General features: G+C 47.4%; 1 protein-coding gene across 1 annotated transcript in view; it reads left to right on the plus strand.

Moving 5' to 3' along the window:
* The window catches only part of LOC119956568 (transmembrane protease serine 6), an 81,373-nt gene extending 62,705 nt beyond the window's left edge, over positions 1-18,668 (plus strand). Inside the window, exons 12-18 of the mRNA XM_038783872.1 lie at positions 2,123-2,221; positions 6,691-6,804; positions 8,679-8,795; positions 12,955-13,120; positions 13,274-13,545; positions 15,835-15,971; positions 18,187-18,668. Coding sequence (XP_038639800.1) covers positions 2,123-2,221; positions 6,691-6,804; positions 8,679-8,795; positions 12,955-13,120; positions 13,274-13,545; positions 15,835-15,971; positions 18,187-18,345 — 1,064 coding nt within the window. The 3' untranslated portion in view covers positions 18,346-18,668. The remainder of the gene's footprint in view (positions 1-2,122; positions 2,222-6,690; positions 6,805-8,678; positions 8,796-12,954; positions 13,121-13,273; positions 13,546-15,834; positions 15,972-18,186) is intronic.
* Positions 18,669-19,233: the final 565 nt, after the last annotated feature.

The raw sequence follows: 19,233 nt of genomic DNA on the forward strand, positions 1-19,233 counted from the left end.
GGTAATGTTCTGGGGCTCCAGGTTCAAAGGGTGAGATTTGAATTCAATAAAGATCTGGAATTAAAAGTCTAACGATGAGCGGGAAACAATTGTCATTAAAAACCCATCTGCTTCACTGATGCCGACATGTAACTCCAGGACCACCGTAATGTGGTGCACTGTCCTAGGCCTAGTTAGCCACTCACTCCAAGGGAACCCAGGGACGGGTGGGTAATAAATGCTGGCCCAGTGACGCCCACACCAACGTGTCGCTGATTGACGATCCGACCAAAGAATTCCCAGCTCTCCGGGGAGTCACCAGGAATTGAAAAGAAATCTCCTGGACGCTCACTGCGAACAAAACCTGCGAGTGAAAACATAAGGCCAGTACAAAAATGGTGTTTTGCTCCACTTTTCGTTATTCGTTAGAAAAACATTGGACATGAGGAAAGAAAAAAGCATGAACCAATCCGGTGGTGAAGGCGGGGCATCGAGAGGATGGACATGTCAGGCAGCCAATGGTGGGAGCATGGGGGAAGGGGATGGGGGCAGTGGGAGGAAGATTGTCATGTGGTGACAACTCTGGGGGTATCTCGAAACAGAGTTGGTAACTCGCTTCCAGCTAAATACCAGGTGATCCTGGATGAGGCAAGTGGATTGGGTTGGGTTGTAGGGGCGATTTTAAAAAAAAACTCAATTTATTTAACGGGGCAGCATGGTGGCTCAGTGGTTAGCATTGCTGCCTACGGCGCCGAGGACCCGGGTTCGAATCCCGGCCCTGGGTCACTGTCCATGTGGAGTTTGCACATTCTCCCCGTGTCTGCGTGGGTTTCACCCCCACAACCCAAAGATGTGCAGGATAGGTAGATTGGAGACTCTAAATTGCCCCTTCATCGGAAAAAATAATTGGGTACTCTAAATTTATTTTTAAAAACACAATTTATTTAACTCGTTCTTGAGATGTGGGCATTGTTGGCTGGGCTAGCATCTGTTGCCCATCCCCAATTGCCCTTGAACTGAGTGGCTCGCTGGGCCATTTCACTTGGGGGGCAGTTCAGAGTCAACCGCATCGCTGTGTGGGTCTGGAGTCACATTTAGGCCAGACCCGGTAAGGATGGCAGATTTCCTTCTGTTCTTGAAGGACACTAGCAGACCAGATGGGTTATTACGACAATTGGCAAAGGGAATTATAGACCGATTAGCCTGACATCGGTGGGAGGGAAAATGCTGGAGTCAATTATTAAGGATGAAATAACTGAGCATTTGGAAAGCGGGGACAGGATCAGTCCAGGTCAGCATGGATTCACTAAAGGGAAATCATGCTTGACAAATCTTCTGGAATTTTTTGAGGATGTGACCCATAGAGTGGACAAGGGTGAACCAGTGGATGTTGTGTATCTGGACTTTCAAAAGGCCTTTGACAAGGTCCCACACAGGAGGTTAGTGAGCAAAATTAAAGCTCATGGTATTGGGGGTAATGTATTGACGTGGATAGAGAACTGGATGGCAGGAAGGAAGTAGTGAGTGGGAATAAACAAGTCCTTTTCAGAGTGGCAGGCAGTGACTAGTGGGGTACCGCAGGGTTCAGTGCTGGGACCCCAGTTGTTCACAATGTACATGAATGATTTGGATGAAGGAATTGCCGCAATATCGCCAAATTTGCAGACGACATTAAGCTGGGATGCAGTGCGTGCTGTGAGGAGAATGCGAAGAGGCTGCAGGGTGATTTGGACAGGCTGGCTGAGTGGGCAAATACTTGGCAAATGCAATATAATGTTGGTAAATGTGAGGTTATCCACTTTGGTGGCAAAAGCAGGAAGGCCGATTATTATCTGAATGATGGCAGTTTAGGAAAAGGGGTAGTGCAACGAGACCTGGGTGTCACGGTGGAACAGTCGCTGAAGGTTGACATGCAGGTACAGCAGGCGGTGAGGAAAGCTAATGGCATGCCGGCCTTCATAGCCAGAGGATTGGAGTATAGGAGTAGGGATGTCTCGCTGCACTTATACAGGGCCTTGGTGAGGCCACACCTTGAGTATTGTGTGCAGTTTTGGCGGGAGTGATAATCCTGAGATATCAGCCAGTTGACATTGTATACATACACAGTATCATCCCACTGTCTGCTTTATTCCCTCTGTTGCAGCCTGCCCCGAGGAGGTCTTGTGTTCTGTATCTGGCCTGTGCGTCACAGAGTGTGATGGTTTGAAGGACTGCAGCAATGGAGTGGACGAGAATAATTGCGGTAAAAAAAAACAATTTACTTTCTGTTGTTAAGTATGCGAAGTCACCATTGAATCAATCGGCAACACTCTCAGATAAAGTATCGCCGCCCCCTCCCCCCTCCCCTCCATCGTTTTGGCTGTCCCCATCACCTCAGCCTCCAATTCTGGCCTCTTGCACATACCTGATTTTAATGCCCCACCATCGGTGCCTCAACGTCATCTCACTTGGCCTTTGACTCCAAAATTCTCTCCCTAAACCTCTCCATCAATCTCTCTCTCTCCCTCTCTTGCTCCTCCTTGCGAAGGCTCTTTGAAAACCTACCTCTTTCGTCACCTGCCCCAAAGTGTCACTGTCTCAGATGTTGTCTGCTAATGTTCCTGTCAAGCATCTTGTAATATTTTACGACTGAAAAGATGCGGCATAAAGTTGTTCAGTAAAAGATTAGCTTGGATTTCCATTAATGTAGGCAACACAGCTTACAGTAATGCTTCTTTGCTCTGTTTTTATTTTTAACAAAGAACAATACAGCACAGGAACAGGCCCTTCGGTCATCCAAGGCTGCGCCGCCTAAACTAAAACCGTCTGCACTTACGGAGTCCGTATCCTTCCATTCCCACCCTATTCATATATTTGTCTAAATGCCCCTTCAATGCCGCTATCGTACTGATGAGCCATCAATTGCACGAGAGACGAGTTGCTTTACAAAAGTTAGGCTTTAATAAACTAGAACTTAGCCCTGCGGTGGCCTACAATAAAATGGACGACCGCCGGGCGTTTGACTATTTATACCTCGGCAAGGAGGCATGGTTAACTCAGCCTCTCGACCAATCGGAGAGCTGTCACATGACTGGCCTCAACCAATCGGTCGAGAGGCACATGACCGACCAGGGCCAATGGTAAGCCGGTGTTCTGCCCCAATGGCAGACAGCTATGCAAATCATATCACCACACGTACCTGCTCCCGTCACCTCCCCAGGCAGTGCATTCCAAATATTTAACACTCGGTATAAAATAACCTGCCTCGCACATCTGTTCTAAACTTTTCCCCAGGCACTTTAAACCCAGTACTTGACTCTCCTAGCTGAGGAAAGAGCATCTGTCTATCCACTCTGTCCATGCCACTCATAATCCTGTAGACCTCTATCAGGTCGCCGCTCAACCTCCATCGTTCCAGTGAGAAAAGACCGAGTTTATCTCACCTCTCCTCATAGCTAATGCCCTCCATACCAGGCAACATCCCAGTAAACCGCTTCTGTACCCTCTCCAAAGCCTCCACATCCTTCTGGTAGTATGGCGACCAGAATTGTACACAATATTCCAAACAAGGCCTAACTAAGGTTCTGTACAGCTGCAACATGACTTGCCAATTTTTATATTCAATGCCCCGACCGATGAAGGTCAGCATGCCGTATGCCCTCTTGACCACCTTGAAAATGAAAAAAATGAAATGAAAATCGCTTATTGTCACAAGTCGGCTTCAAGTGAAGTTACTGTGAAAAGCCCTGGTCGCCTGTTCGGGAAGGCTGGTACAGGTTTATAGTCTCACCTTAGCCACATGCGTTGCCACTTTCAGTGATCGGCGGACATGCACGCCCAGATCTCTCTGCCTGTCAGTACTCGCAAGAGTTCTACCATTTACTGTGTAATTCCTACATGCATTGGGCCTTCCAAAGTGCATTACCTCACACTTGTCCGGATTAAACTCCATCTGCCATTTCTCTGCCTAAGACTCCAAACAGTTTATATCCTATTGTATATTCTGACAATCCTCTTCACTATCCGCAACTCCACCAATTGTGTCGTCTGAGAACTTACTATTACCAGCTACATTTTCTTCCAAATCATTTAACCTCAAAATATCTTTGCACAATCAATTTTTTCTTGACTAGTGGAGGCTCCTGTTTAGTATAATATTGGTGGGGGGGGGGGTCCTGTCCTGAGATTGTCACACAGACAGTGAGATGAATGGCCCTTTAATGTGGATGGTTTATAGTCTCATTGGCAGCCAGAGCAATACTGGGTCACTGCTCTTTTACAAACTGGTTTCATCCCCATTTGCTTGTTCAAGGTGATGATTAGCTCTCTCATCTATTCCAAAACAGCAAATGTTTAATAGAGAAATATCAAACGTGTGTTTATCTCGTGACTTAGCCACAGTCATGGGAACTTTGCTATCAGATGTGTTAGCAAGAGAAGAATGAATGGTTATTGGTTGACAAGAAATTATCAATTTCAGGTTTAAGGTGAACGACTGACCCAGCTTCAATTGGCATTTTCTGAAGAGATTTCCAAACTTCTGTCACCTAGTGTGTAAATTGGCGGCAAGGGCGGCACAGTGCCTTAGAGTGCCAGGGACCCGGGTTCAATTCCGGCCTCGGGTCACTGTCTGTGCGGAGTCTGCACGTCCTCCCCCGTGTCTGCGTGCGTTTCCTCCGGGTGCTCCGCTTTCCTCCCACAGTCCAAAAATGTGCAGGTTAGGTGGATTGGCCGTGCTAAATTGCCCCTTCGTGTCCAAAAGGTTAGATAGGATTACAGGGATGGAGTGGGGCTGTGGGCCTAGGTAAGGTGCTCTTTCGGAGGGTCGGTGCAGACTTGATGGGCCGAATGGCCTCCTGCGCTGGAGGGATTCTATGGATTGTTTCCAAATTTCGCTCCTGAAAGGACGGATTCTAATTTTTTAGACTATGCCCCCCCCCCCCCCGAGTTCTAGACTCTACAATCAATGAGAATCGTTTCTCTATATGTACCCCAGCCCCGTAGCATTTTGTTTCTGCCAATCGGTTGTCTTTCAGTATCTTGAACACTTTGATCAAGTCACCCCTTAACCTTCCCAATTTCAGGGAATACAACGATAATTTGTATAATCATCCTTGTAATGTAGCATTGGAGCTCAGCTACCATTCCAGCAAAACCAGTGAGGTACTCTGAACTTTGGTTCCACGCTGCAGGATATTGATGATTATCTTATATTTATTTAGTTGTCTGTAAATATTGGGACGTTACAAAGGACATGTAACGAGAGTAAGGGGAGACTAAAAGCCAGAGGCCAGTGGCTGTTGTCTGTGCCGTGCCTTTTGTGCGCAGTATAGTGACATTTGTTGATTCTTTCACGGGATGTGGGTGTTGTGGGTGTGGCTGGCTAGACCAGCATTTGTTGCCCATCCCTAATTGCCCCTTGAGAAGGTGGTGGTGAGCCGCCTTCTTGAACCGCTGCAGTCCCTGAGCCTTGAGGTGTAGGTGGTGCAGGTACACCCACAGTGCTGTTAGGGAGGGAGTTCCAACATTTTGGGTGGACAACATTGGAGGAACGGCTGATATATTATCAAGTTGGGCTTGGATTCGGGCCTTGTGGTTTAGAAAGTAGAGAACATGAAGCACATGATGTAAGATTGCAGTTGGATATTATGGCTTAATACAAACAACAATGGTTAACTCTTATTAATAACTATTGACTCAGGAGCTGTGTTCTGTGCTTGTTGTCCAGATTCTTTGTCCCTGTGCTGTCCGGGAGATTACCTTGTATCTCCATGAGGCCTGTCTTCTAGTAACCTACTCCTGCCACTACGCCATCTGTGGTCGGATGCTAGAATCTCAGCGGATGCATATGGCACCTATCCTAACTTACAGTTCGGTTATCAAATCATACACAAATGATATTCTACATATCATTACAGTTCCCACTTGTCACAATTCAAATCATGTATTGAGCAGTGTTGGAATTGATTCTGAACCATTGCCTCTGGCTCTCAGGGCCACGGTACTGCTGCACCTCGCCGTCAAATAGTTCAAGGCCTCATCCAACTCCCAGGGTGACCCCGATCGCAGAGTCCTGGAGCTCAACTTGGCGAAAGAACGTTTCAGTTCAACTCAACTACAGTGATTCAGAATGATTAATTGTACTCACGAGGTCGGTGGGCCCGGGGTCACTTCAGGTTGTCAAGGAAACCATAACCAGGCCCCGGCCTCGCCTGATGTGCTGATGGGGGGGAAGGTACACAAAAGCATTCCACAGATTTGTGTCGTCCTGTCTCACTTGATTAGGTCGGCGTATCATTCTCTATAAATTACCACAAACCAACGTGTTTAGCAGATCTGTTCTCTCAAAAAGAACTAAGGCAACTATTTCAAATAAAAGATTATTGTGTATTTCCCCCAACCTGTGTTGATAAATTATTATTTACAAGTATTGCTGGTTTGTACCTTTATGTGATGTTATCTTCTCACTCTCCAACCCTGCCTTCTGGATTCCATTCTTTCTCACACTTCCTCCCCCACCCCCCCCCCCCCCCCCCCCCACCTTTTTCAACATCTTCTTCATTGGTTGCTTTCACCTTTTTCTATTCATCTTTCTTTGGTCCCTTTTTCTGCTGCACCCGTAGTTGGGGTCTCGTTCCTGAGCTTCTTTTCTCTCCCTCTCTCTACCCCTCATGATCTGTCTTTCTCCCTCGTACTTGTTTCTCCTTTCATCCTCTCTCTCTCCTTCCCCAGTTTGCCCTGTACAGTTTCACTGCGCTGAGGGGAACACCTGCCTTTCCTTGCTCGACGTCTGTGATCAGAACAGAGACTGCGAAACCGGGGACGATGAACAGAACTGTGATGAAGGTATGTGAAGAACAAACTTCAGCTCCCAACATTAGCGCGATTGAACCATCCGTTTTCTGAAGAACCTGGTTTTCTTTGGCATCATTGCTTCAAAAATTCACTTAAGATAATTGACGAATCTAGATCCAAACTGTTTTCTCAGTTTGTGTTTTGTTATGTTTGTGTTCAGTGTGTCTTTTGCATCTGATCTATACATGTGCGAATGTGGCGTGTTTTTCCTTCATTGTGTGTGTGTGTGTATGTGCCCCGTGTATGTGTGGATTCCGTATATGTGAATACCCTGGGCTGGATTGTCCGTTTCTGAGGCTATGGCCCCACACCGGCATGTGAACGGTGGTGTTTGATGACAGAAAATGACGTAAAATGGCAACCGATCTTCCGTTTGGCTGGGGGCTAGCACAGCGGCACGGGTAGAGCACCCGGCTCTAGCTGCTGATGCAGCCGGAGAATTGCCGGGTCCGTGGCCGCGCTTACGCACGGCGACGGCCAGCAGCGGCCTCGCCGTGCTACAGGACGGAGGCCGCTTGCAGACCCGACCCACGAAAGTGTCCCTCCTTTGGCTGGCTCGCGCACCCCGGACCAACCACGCGCCCCCCCCCCTCCCCCCCATGGTGCCCCCAGCGCCTGATAAAGTCCCCGGATCAGCCCTCCCCTGACTGTGATGGCGCTGGACAGAGTCCACAGCCGCCACATTGAGTTGCTGACAGATGAGACCACACACGAGCGACGCCGTCAGGAACTCAGCCGGTCATAGGCAGCGGAGCATCGTGGGACGGGCCTCAGGCAATGTCCTGAGGCCATCAATACATTGCGCGCTGTACTCTCAGAGTACGCCGCTTTGGAGGAAGCAGAGTATCGCGAAAGCGGCGTCGCCCCCGATTTGGTCGGGAACTCCAGCCGATTCCTGAATGCAATTTCGGCATCACCGACCGGAGAATCCAGCCCCCTATATTCATGTTTAATGTATCTTTGTGTCTGTAGATTCCATGGGCGGGATATTCCAGTTGTGACAAACCCGCGAGACCGGAAATTCCCACCCGAGGTCAACAGACCTTTAAATGGTCGTCAAATTTTCCAACCTGCCTTGGGCGGCGCAATGGTTAGCACTGCTGCCTCACGGCGCCGAGGACCTGGCCCCAGGTCACCGGCCGTGTGGAGTTTGCATACTCTCCCCGTGTCTGAGTGAGTCTCACCCCCACAACCCAAAAGGTAGGTGGATTGGCCCTGCTAAAATTGCCCCTTAATTGGGGAAAAAAATAATTGGGTACTCTAAATTTAGACAAAGAAAATTCCATCCCACATCTGACGATTTCCGGGCGAGACTGGAAGACTGTGTATGTACCTTGCATGTGTTCGATAGGTCTTCTGTTCTCCCTGTGTTTGTGTGTATCCCGTGTTTCTGTGTACATTTCATACGTGAGTACCCTGTGTGTGTTCAGTGTGTCCAATGTTCACTGTAATGTAAATGTAAATGGCTTATTGTCACGAGTAGGCTTCAAATGAAGTTACTGTGAAAAGCCCCTAGTCGCCAGATTCCGGCGCCTGTCCGGGGAGGCTGTTACGGGAATCAAACGTGCTGCTGGCCTGCGTGGTCTGCTTTCAAAGCCAGCGATTTAGCCCTGTGCTAAACAGCCCCTGAAAATTGCTTATTGTCACGAGTAGGCTTCAAATGAAGTTACTGTGAAAAGCCCCTAGTCACTACATTCCGGCGCCTGTTCAGGGAGGCTGTTACGGGAATTGAACCGTGCTGCTGGCCTGCCTTGGTCTGCTTTCAAAGCCAGCGATTTAGCCCAGTGTGCTAAACAGTGTGCATGTGCAAGGATGCGTTGTCAGCTCTGGTTTAACATTATTCTGTGTTATTCTGCCTTCCATAGCTGTGCCTTGTGACCTTTTCACCTACATGTGCGCTGATGGTTCTTGTGTGAAGAAAGCAAACCCTCTGTGTGACTATGTGACAGACTGTGCAGATGGAACCGATGAGAAAAATTGTGGTAAGACGCTGAACTGATGGAGCAATTTCCGCTGGCAACCGAAGCCCAAAAGATTAAATAAACAATAGTGGCCCTAGAATAAAGGTCAGATGTTAAGGTGTTCGGAACGGAGGGGGCATTCCTAAGGTGTTGTGGAATCAGAAAAGATTGCAGATGTTAGACATCCAACAGTGAAGGCCTGAATGTATTAGCTGCGGAGTGTCAAGCACGGGCCTAGTGGGTGAAGGAAATGCCTGATGTATACGGAGGGCCGAGGTTTGATTCTTGGCCTTGTTCTCTTGATGTATTATCCGCCCCGTGTTGCTTTGAAGGTGTCTTGCTACGACATTCTGGGCCAGTGCGTGGTCAATTCCAGCCCCACTCGACCTGGAATCGCAACTGAGTTGAAATTTTAGAATGCCCGAGGTAGTCAGCTGCCCCATAACTACAGTCACCAGGTTTGTAAATTTAAGCACAATTAACTTTTTATTATTAACGGGAACTATAATTAAATAGGCAACAAGAAAAGCAGGCAGCCAGCATTTGAGAGAGAAACAGCTTCTTCTTTCAAGGTCTAGAAGCTTCTCCCTACAGACAGGAGGCGGCAGAGCAGAGAGGGAGAGCTGCTTCCACCGTGAGGCTCCAGTGGCTCCTCCTGGGTTCTCCAAAAGACCCCACCTGACAGGAACCAATCATTTTTTGTTGTCGGGCAGAATACAGAATCCATTGACCACCAGCCAATCAATCAAAACAAATCCCTCCAATCACTTGGGTGCCATAAAGTCTGGGTTCATCCACCCAAATCCTCATAATACGGTGAACTATTTTGGCACTTTATGAATTCCTTACTTCCTCTGCTCGACTTAAAGGTATGTCTCTATTAATGACCCATGGCCCAAAACTGATAAACACAAAATAGGAGCTCAGGGAATTGACAGGAAGGGCCCTTACAATCTTTCTCTTGAACACTGCAGTTATTTTAAATACGACTAAGGGGCCACATGGCTACTTCACAGGCAGTTGACAATGTGGGTCTGGAGTCACGCATAGGAATGTCCAAGTGCCCTAAAATGGGTATTAGTGAACTAGTCAATCTTCCGACATTCCCAGTTCTATGATTCCAGCTTCTTAATTCCAATTCTCAGACTGCCTTGTTGAGGGTGATGAATTTATATTCTCTGGATCAAGAGTCCTGGAGTCCTAGGGGCTGGTTTAGCTCACTGGGCTAAATCGCTGGCTTTGAAAGCAGACCATGGCAAGCCTGCAGCACGGTTTGATTCCCGTAACAGCCTCCCCGAACAGGTGCCGGAATGTGGCGACTAGGGGCTTTTCACAGTAACTTCATTTGAAGCCTACTCGTGACAATAAGCGATTTTCATTTTTCATTTTCATGTAACCACTGCACACTACCACACCTCTCTGCAGAGCAAACCAATTGCTGGCAATATGCCAGTTGGGTCACGACCAAAGATTTGGTGGGGGGGAAATTCAACCAAGGCAGCAGGCACTGATCATGGGGACATCATGGAGCTGTCTGAAAGCAGTTAATTAAAGCCCAGTAAAACCCATTTCTCTTTGAAGTGGGTGGCACAGTGGCTAGCACTGCTGCCTCACAGCACCGGGGTCTCGGGTTCGATTCCGGCCTTGGGTCACTGTCTGGGTGGAGTTTGTACATTCTCCCCGTGTCTGTGTGGGTTTCCTCTGATTTCCTCCCACAGTGCAAAGATGTACGGGTTAGATGGATTGGCCGTGCTATATTGTCCAGATTAGGGTATGGGGTTACGGAGGTAGGCCTGGGTGGGTGGGTGACTGGACATGGGTAGAATGTTCATTCGAAGGTCTGGATGGGCCGAATGGCGCCCCACTATAGGGATGCTATGAGTCGAAGCCTTGCAGATCAAAGGATCTGAGGGGGTGTAAATCCTGGTGATATGGTTTTAACTTTCTATCTAGTTAAAGCGGCTGCTTTCTCTGCCTGAGGCAGCAAGGGAAAAGGTGAGTTTTAAAGCCGTTCTTTTTTCACTGTTTCTGTCTGGATTGTTCATTAGCTTCCAAAAAAGGGCGACTGAGCGGGGTCTCTGAAAAGGAGGGTAAGGGGGCTGGGGGGAGTCGCTGTTACGGGGCGGTCCCTAATAGGGTTGTTTCTGTTATGGGAGTGTCTCCGATGGGGTTGGGTCAGGTCACTCATGGTGCCAGTAATTTTCATGGTGGGTGGGGTGGGGTGGGGAGGGTGGGGAGCGGGAAGCCGCCAGATCTCGCTATCAGGCCGCCCATTCAAAATGGCGGCCCATAGACCATAGAATATACAGTGCAGATGGAGGTTATACGGCCCATCGAGTCTGCACCGACCTCACTTTCACCCTATCCCCATAACCCAATCACCCCTCCTAACCTTTTTGGACACTATTGGTAATTTAGCACGGCCAATCCACCTAACCTGCACATCTTTGGAGTGTGGGAGGAAACCGGAGCACTCGGAGGAAACCCATGCAGACACGGGAAGAACGTGCAAACTCCGCACAGACAGTGACCCAGCGAGGAATCGAACCTGGGACCTTGGCGCTGTGAAGCCACAATGCTAACCACTGTGCTACCGTGCTGAAACAATAGCGGAATTCATAATGGAATCCCTCGTGATCCCGCAATGCATAATTTTGCATTTGGGCACTGCTCCCAGGGCGAGAGCAAACCAGAGACAATTCAGTTCCGGCGGGAGAATAGTCTCCCAACTTAAGTTGGCACCACTGTTGGTAATTATCGATTATCCATGTTGTGGTCAAACACCCTCAGCCAAACATTGCTCCCTCTATACTGGCTCAAAAAGGTGTCTGAACCCAACAAGCTCAAGCTCTCCAAGTGTGATGTTTATAATAAAATAAGCAAAATACTGCGTACGCTGGGATCTGAAACAAGAACAGAGGATGCTGGAAAAAACTCAGCGGGTCTGGCAACATCTGTAAGGAGAGAAAGTAGAGTAAAGGTTTTGAGTCCTTTGGCTCTTCATCAGAACTGAAAGGAGGGAGATGGTGTCAGAGCTGTAGAAACTGCAACAAAATGTAGCAACTTTAAGAACAAAAGATAGATGGTCTGGTGTGACAGGGAGAGGTGGTGTTTGCATGGAGGCAACGCACCACATTCTGAAGGGCTACTAGGGATGGGCAATAAATGCTGGCCTAACCAGCAGCGCCCACGTCCCATGAGTGAATTTTTAAAGAAAATATGTGTCAGGGATATTTTTTTTTTAAAAAGGGCTGTTGTGCGCCTAATTGGAAGATGAGTTTCTGGTCCCCCAGCTTGCGCCGGGCTTCACTGGAGCCTTGCAGCAGGCCATGGATGGACATGCGAGTATGGGAGCAACGTGTTGAGTTAAAATTGAGTTAAAAGCGACAGGAGGTTGGGAGTCTGCTCGCAAACTGAGTGAAGGTGTTCCACAAAACAGTCGCCCAGTCATAGATCATAGAATTTCTGCATTTAGTCTCCACAGTGGAGTGGGGACCACGTTGGGAGCAGCGAATAAAATTGGGCAAATTGAAGGAGGTGCAAGCAAAACACTGCTTAACCAAAAAGGAGTGTTTGGGGCCTTGAGTAGTGAGAGGGGATGGGATAAAGGGGCAGGTGTTGCACCTTCTGCGATTGTTAGGAAAGGAGTCGTGAGAAACGGCTGGGGAGTTAGGCGTAATGGAGGAGTAGACTAGTGTGTCGCAGAGGGAATGCTGATGGGGCCGGGGTTGAGGGGGAAGATGTGTGTTTCATGATAGCATCATGCTGGAGTTGGCAGAAATGGCAAAGGAAGATCCTCTGAATGTAGAGGCTGGTGAGGTGCAAACTTGAGGACAAGTGTGGACTCTGTTATGGCTCTGGGAGGGAGGGAAGAGGGCAGAGGTGCGTGAAGTTTTATCTCTTACATGAGGCACCTCGGAGTGAGATTACCAGTTTGTGCCAAATTGTGAGCAGGGTGCTGTAGTTTGATTGATGCCCAGGGACCAGGATCAAGGTTGCTCCAGAACTCATTTTGAACTAGATCTTTACGTCGATCAGAACAAAAATGAGTGAAGCATACCTCCACCATCTGGGACAGCTAAAATCTACACCCCCAACGTGTGAGTTTTGACCTACTCTAGTTTCTCACTCGCTGCAAATAAGACACTTCGGACTAACAATTTACCCTTTTCTCCCTCAGAGTGTGGCCTACAGACCTCCATGAGCCGAATTGTCGGGGGAACCAATTCCACAGAGGGAGAGTGGCCATGGCAGACCAGTATACAAATTAGCGGTCAGCACGTTTGCGGGGGAATTCTCATCAATCAGAATTGGATTCTCTCTGCTGCTCATTGCTTCACTAGCAGGTAGAAAATCAAATTATTATTCGAGATTGTTTTTATGGCTGGCGTTAATCCCCAGTTTATAGACATGAGGCAGAAATTATTTGATAGGGCCCTGGAATACACACTGGGGGCAAAGAATTTCTTAATGTAAAATCCCTTTGTCTTCCCTTTCAGATATACCCCGCCAGACCGATGGACAGTCATCCTCGGCAAGTTCAAGCTTAATTTAATCGGCTACCACGAGCTCAGCTTCAAGGTGCAGAAAATCATCTCTCACCGGTACTATGACGATGACACCTCTGACCATGACATCGCTCTGCTCCTACTGGACAAGCCTGTGCCCATTGTGCCATTCACGTATCCCGTCTGCCTGCCCGCCAAGACGCAAGTGTTTGAGACGGACACAACATGTTGGGTCACAGGCTGGGGGACGACGGAAGAGGATGGTAAGTGACCCAAATAGGCTGGTTAGGGAGACTGGACTTTCTCCACAGCCTTACAGATGTGTGTGGGCTTTCCTGCCCCATAGGAAGAGCACGGGTTGCATCTCTGTCAGTATAACCATTTACACCATATTACAGGTTGTAAGATTATGCCTCTTCATTCTGGAATCTCCCAATTATAGGAACTTTGATTGTATTAATTGGGTAACCCGTTAGTCCATTATACTCAAATTAATACAAGCCCAGTCTCTGCAACCCATTCTATAATAATAATATACTGTAATAATATTTATTGTCACAAGTAGGCTTACATTAACAACTGCAATGAAGTCACTGTGAAAATCCCCTAGTTGCCACATTCCGGCACCTGTTCAGGTACACTGAAGGAGAATTCAGAATATCCAATTCACCCAGCAAACACGTCTTTCGAGACTTGTGGGAGGAAACAGGAGCACCCGGAGGAAACACACGCAGAGCGTGCAGACTCTGTACAGATGTTCTCATAGTTTAACTCTTTTGGGGAGACGGTGGTGTAGTGGTAACGTCACTGAGCTACTAATCTGGAGATCCAAGCCAATGCTCTGAGGACTCGATGGCTGGTGGAGATTGATTTCAATTAATTAAATCTGGAATTGAAAGCAAATTTGGGAATGGTGACTACTAAACTATCAGTTGTTGCAACTTTCTCTCCCTGCTCCATCAAAAACCCACGAGGCGCACGCTTGTCAGCAGAACCTAAATATCAGAGTTGGGCCATTGAGTGTTAATGTCAGAAATCATTCCTTCACCAAAGGTTAATGTAAATCTGGAACTCACTCTCCACAAAAGGCTGATGAAGTGAGAGTCAATTGCAAATTTAAATTAGAATATGTTAATTTGACAAGAGTTTTAAGAGGTTATGGAACCGACAGTGCCCAAGAAGCTTGACATCATCCAGGACATAGCAGCTCACTTCATTAGTATTCCATCCAGCATCTTTCAGAGTAAGGAGGTAGAGAACCTAGTGGATGGTGTAACGACAACTATCTCTCCCTCAATGTCAGCGAAACTAAAGAGCTGGTCACTGACTTCAGGAAGCAAAGTATCGTCTATACTTTCTCAGAAAACTAAGGAAGTTCAGCATGTCCACATTGACTCTTCCCAATTTTTACAGATGCACCACAGAAAGCATCCTATCTGGCTGCATCACAGCCTGGTATGGCAATTGCTCGGCCCAAGACTGTAAGAAATTACAGAGTCGTGAGCACCGTCCAGTCCATCACGCAAACCCGATTTGACCCTGTCTACACCTCCCGCTGCCTTGGGAAAGCGGGCAGCATAATCAAAGACCCTTCCCACCCTGGTTATTCACTCTTCCAACTTCTTCCATTGGGCAGGAGATACAGGAGTCTGAGAACACGGACAAACAGATTCAAAAAACAGCTTCTTCCCTGCTGTTAACAGACTCCTAAACCACCCTCTTATGGACTGAACTGATCTCTTCACACATCTTCTCTACTTAGTACTACACTCCTGTATACTTCACCCGATGCCGGTGTCTATGTATTTACATTGTGTATTTATGTATGCCCTATGGTTTTTTTCATGTATGGAACGATCTGTCTAGATTGTACGCAGAACAATACTTTTCACTGTACCTCAGTACGCGTGACAATCAAAATCTAATCCAATCTTAAACATTCACTCCGTCCACATCGACGCACAGTGGCAACAGTGTGTACCATCTATAACAGTACACCAAGCCTCCTTTGAGACACCTTCCAAACCTGTGACCTCTACCACCTTGAAGGACAAGGGTAGAAGATGCAGGGGAACACCACCACCTGCAGGTTCCCTTCCAAGCAACACACCAACCTGACATGCAACGGTATCGCTGTTCCTCCACTGTCGCTGGGTCAAAATCCTGGAACTCTCTTCCTAACAGCACTGTGGGTGTACCTACACCACATGGAGTGCAGCAGTTCAAGGCGGCTCCCTGCCACCTTCTCAAGGGTAATTAGGGATGGGAAACATCCTGCCGGCCTTGCTAGTGACACCAGCATCCCATGAAATAATTTATAAAACAGGTAGGTAGATTAAGTCAAATACGCTCCAGACATGATCTCATTGAATGGTGGACCAAGCTCAATGGATTAAATATCCTTATGATCCCAGATCCCTTATTCAAACTTTCTTTTAAATTATTATAGTATTGGCCACAATGCAGGATCATTATAAACTTGGGAAAGACAGGATTCTGCACTGAACAATAGATGCAGAAGGAATCAATGACCATTTCTCCATTTCCTTTAGGTTCCGTTGCAAATGTTCTCCAGAAAGTAGATGTTAAACTGGTTGATCAGGATACTTGCAATAAAGCATATTCCTACAGCATTACTCCTAGGATGATCTGTGCCGGTTACCCGGAGGGAAAGAAGGATTCCTGTCAGGTACTGTGCCTTGTTTCTGTCTTTCCACGGAATCAAAATGTTGACATGGCAGCTTTCTGGCTTCAATGAAGACCGAGTTGTTGAAGTTATTGGGTTTAATTTTCTTGGCCTGTTGGCTGTGGAGGGGCGTGCATAGGGGGACAGATTCAATAAGAATCAACAACCGGGGGGTGGACATAGATTTAAATGGGGAGATTGTTCAGAGTGAGTTGTTGTGATCTGGAATGTGCTGCCTGAATTGGGCAGTGGAGGCAGATTCAATTGTAACTCCCAAAATTGAATCAGATGAATGTGTAGATAGGAACAATTTGCAGGGCTAGGCACAAAGAGTAAGACGGTAGGACTATATGGATAGCCCTTTCACAATAGGGAAAATAGCCACCTTTTGTTCTGTATGAATCTAACTGCACCAAATTCACTGGTCCATAGAATCACTACAGTGCAGAAAGAGGCCATTTGTTCCATCAGGTCTGCACCGAACCGCCAAAAGGTCACCCTACACTAGGCCCACTCCCCTGTGCTATCCCCGCAACCCTGTGCATTGGTCATGGCCAATCCATCTAACCTGCACATCTTTGGGATGTGGGAGGAAACCGGAGCACCCGGAGGAGACCCACGTAGACACGGGAGAACATGTCAGTCACCCAAGTTTGAAATGGAAATCGGATCCCTGGTGCTGAGGCAGCAGTGTGAACTCTCAGCATTATAGCATGACACTGGGTCTCAATCTAACAGGTTAGGGAGAAGATAACCAGACAGGTTTCTTGTTACTAACCACCATGCACTAATCGCTGCTGGGAAATATGGACATTAGGCAAGACTAGTATTGGGCTGCCTGACATTCACCACCTAAGCTCATACAAGAAAGGTGACCACTTCGAGAAAGGACTGGAGGCCATCTGGTACTTGAGGAACCAATCTACCCCCAGATAATAATCTGTCTTCTCACTTTTGCTACCAAATGGATAGGTGAATGGAACTTGGTGTGAATTAAGCACTGCGATACAATATCCCAGAATCAGTCAGGTTGGCAGGGAAGAGAAAGCGTCTCAGAAATACTTACCGACACTTGTTAAATATCAATAATGTACGTGACCTGGTCTGTCACTTCTTTCAAATCTCTCCCTCTTTTTGCTTTTGTCTGGTTAATTTTGACCTTTGTGGACTTTGTGTTCGTCAAGCTGAGGGATGTTAGTGGAACCCTTTCCATTTCAGGTAGCTCGTCCCAATTGAGTGAAAAGCTCCTTTATGACAACAATGTGCCCTGACCTCACAAGTACAGTACATACACCAGCAATGTGACATTGTCCCACATACAGGCTGTCCTATGTCTTCTAAGTGAGATTGTCGATTTACCCTGAACAAAGGGAAGATTTATGGTATGGGCTCCCCTCCACTGGTCTGAGATTTCCCTCCACATGCAGGACTCGCATAGCCAATAGAGTTTAGGCTGAATGGTAAACCTTTGTGCAAGTCACTGGTTAAGCCTCAGTTGGAGTATTCTAACCAGATTATAGGAAGGATGTCAAGGCCTTGGAGTGGATGTGGAGATTCACTAGAATAGTACCAGAGTTCAGGGTCTGGTGTGGAAAGATTAGAGGAGCAAGGATTGTTTTCCTTCAAGCAGATTACACGGAGAGTTAATAAAGGTGTATTATGCTACAAGTAGAGGGGGAAGCAGTTTCCAGTCAGTAACTAGAGGACAACGGATATAAGAACCAGAGGAACAATAGAGATTTTGTTGAAGCAGCGGGTTGTTGTAATCTGGAATATACCGTCTGCAAAAAAAAATCACAGAAGCAGATTCATCATTACTGCCAAAAGGGTATTGGATAAATTGTGCTTGTTTCAGTGCTATGGGGAAAGGACAGAGGAGTGGAACTAATTCAGCTCTGTCGAAGGGTCACAGTGGAAAGCATGCAGGCGAGGCGATCAGGTATGGCAGATGTAGACTCAACAGCGATGAGGTGCAGGGTACAGATTTGGGTGGCCTTATATCTCATCCTTGAAGAGACTCTGATGAGATGCCTAGAAGAATAAAAGGATAAAGGCAAGAAAATGTGTTGTAGAACATACAATACAAAATCAGGCCAGTTTGCCCAATGGGTGCCATTGTTCCATTTGAGCCTTCTCCCACCATCTGATCCCATCAACATATATTTCTGTTTACAATATGAACGCAATAATATTTCCAACTTTCCCTCTTTATTTACAGGGTGACTCGGGAGGGCCGCTCGTCTGTCAGCAGCCCAATGGGCGGTGGTTCCTAGCCGGAGTCGTGAGCTTCGGTTACGGCTGTGCTCGGCCAGAATTATACGGCGTCTACACACGGGTGACTAGGTTCATCGATTGGATTAACACCCATGTTTCATAACCTAAGGGAATCCCCACATCCGCCAAGTGGTTTGGATGTGAAAGACTGCCAGTGGTAGTGACCCTGCTCACAAAGAACCACCAATAGTAACCTGCATCTTCAGCACCTTTTGACGATGTCAGCCTAGCAGTCAACCATTGAGATCTCAATGCGGTCTCCTCTGTAAATAAGCTATGCAACCAATGAGCCAACCAAGCTGACTGGGTGGGCATTTAAAAGCATTGAGGGTGGGGAATTTAGCAATGCTTTGCTGTATTTTTGAAATGTTTTTCCTATTCGGGGCAAAGAATATTGAGAAACTATTTCTGTATCGGATAGCCAAGTGAGGATTTTAATAGCCGAATTGGGAAGTGGGTGCGTGGTACACAAAACTCAGCAAAAGATAAAGGCCTGGCCTAGTTATTGGCCCAACAGCCAAAACCTGGGCTGAAACATTCTGGAAGCCGATAGGAAAACTCAAGCAACATTTAGACCGCCCACCTTTCTGGGGTAAGTGCGGTGATGGTCTGACGAAAGGTGGGGGGGGGGGGGGGGGGGGGGGGGCTGGGGAAGGAGGTTCCAAGGCAGTCAGTAGTAGAGGAATAACATCATGCCTCACCTGTATCATAGGGCAGCACGGTGGTGCAGTGGTTAGCACTGCTGCTTCACGGCATCGAGGTCCCAGGTTTTGCCAGCTCCCACTCCTGTTTTTAATTATTTTGTCTCCGTTAATGTGGGTTATTGAACCCGCTGGTGCCATACATTGATGTTCCAAGACATTCTGCTACTGGCCCTCTTTTATTTCAATTCTAGTTAATTTCCCGAATTGTGGTAACCACACAGGTGTGCATTCAGCCCATTGTCCCCTGAGCTCTTTGAAAGAGCTATCCAGTTAATCTCACGCCCTAG

Source organism: Scyliorhinus canicula, chromosome 23, assembly GCF_902713615.1.
Source record: "Scyliorhinus canicula chromosome 23, sScyCan1.1, whole genome shotgun sequence".
Taxonomy (NCBI): Eukaryota; Metazoa; Chordata; class Chondrichthyes; order Carcharhiniformes; family Scyliorhinidae; genus Scyliorhinus; species Scyliorhinus canicula.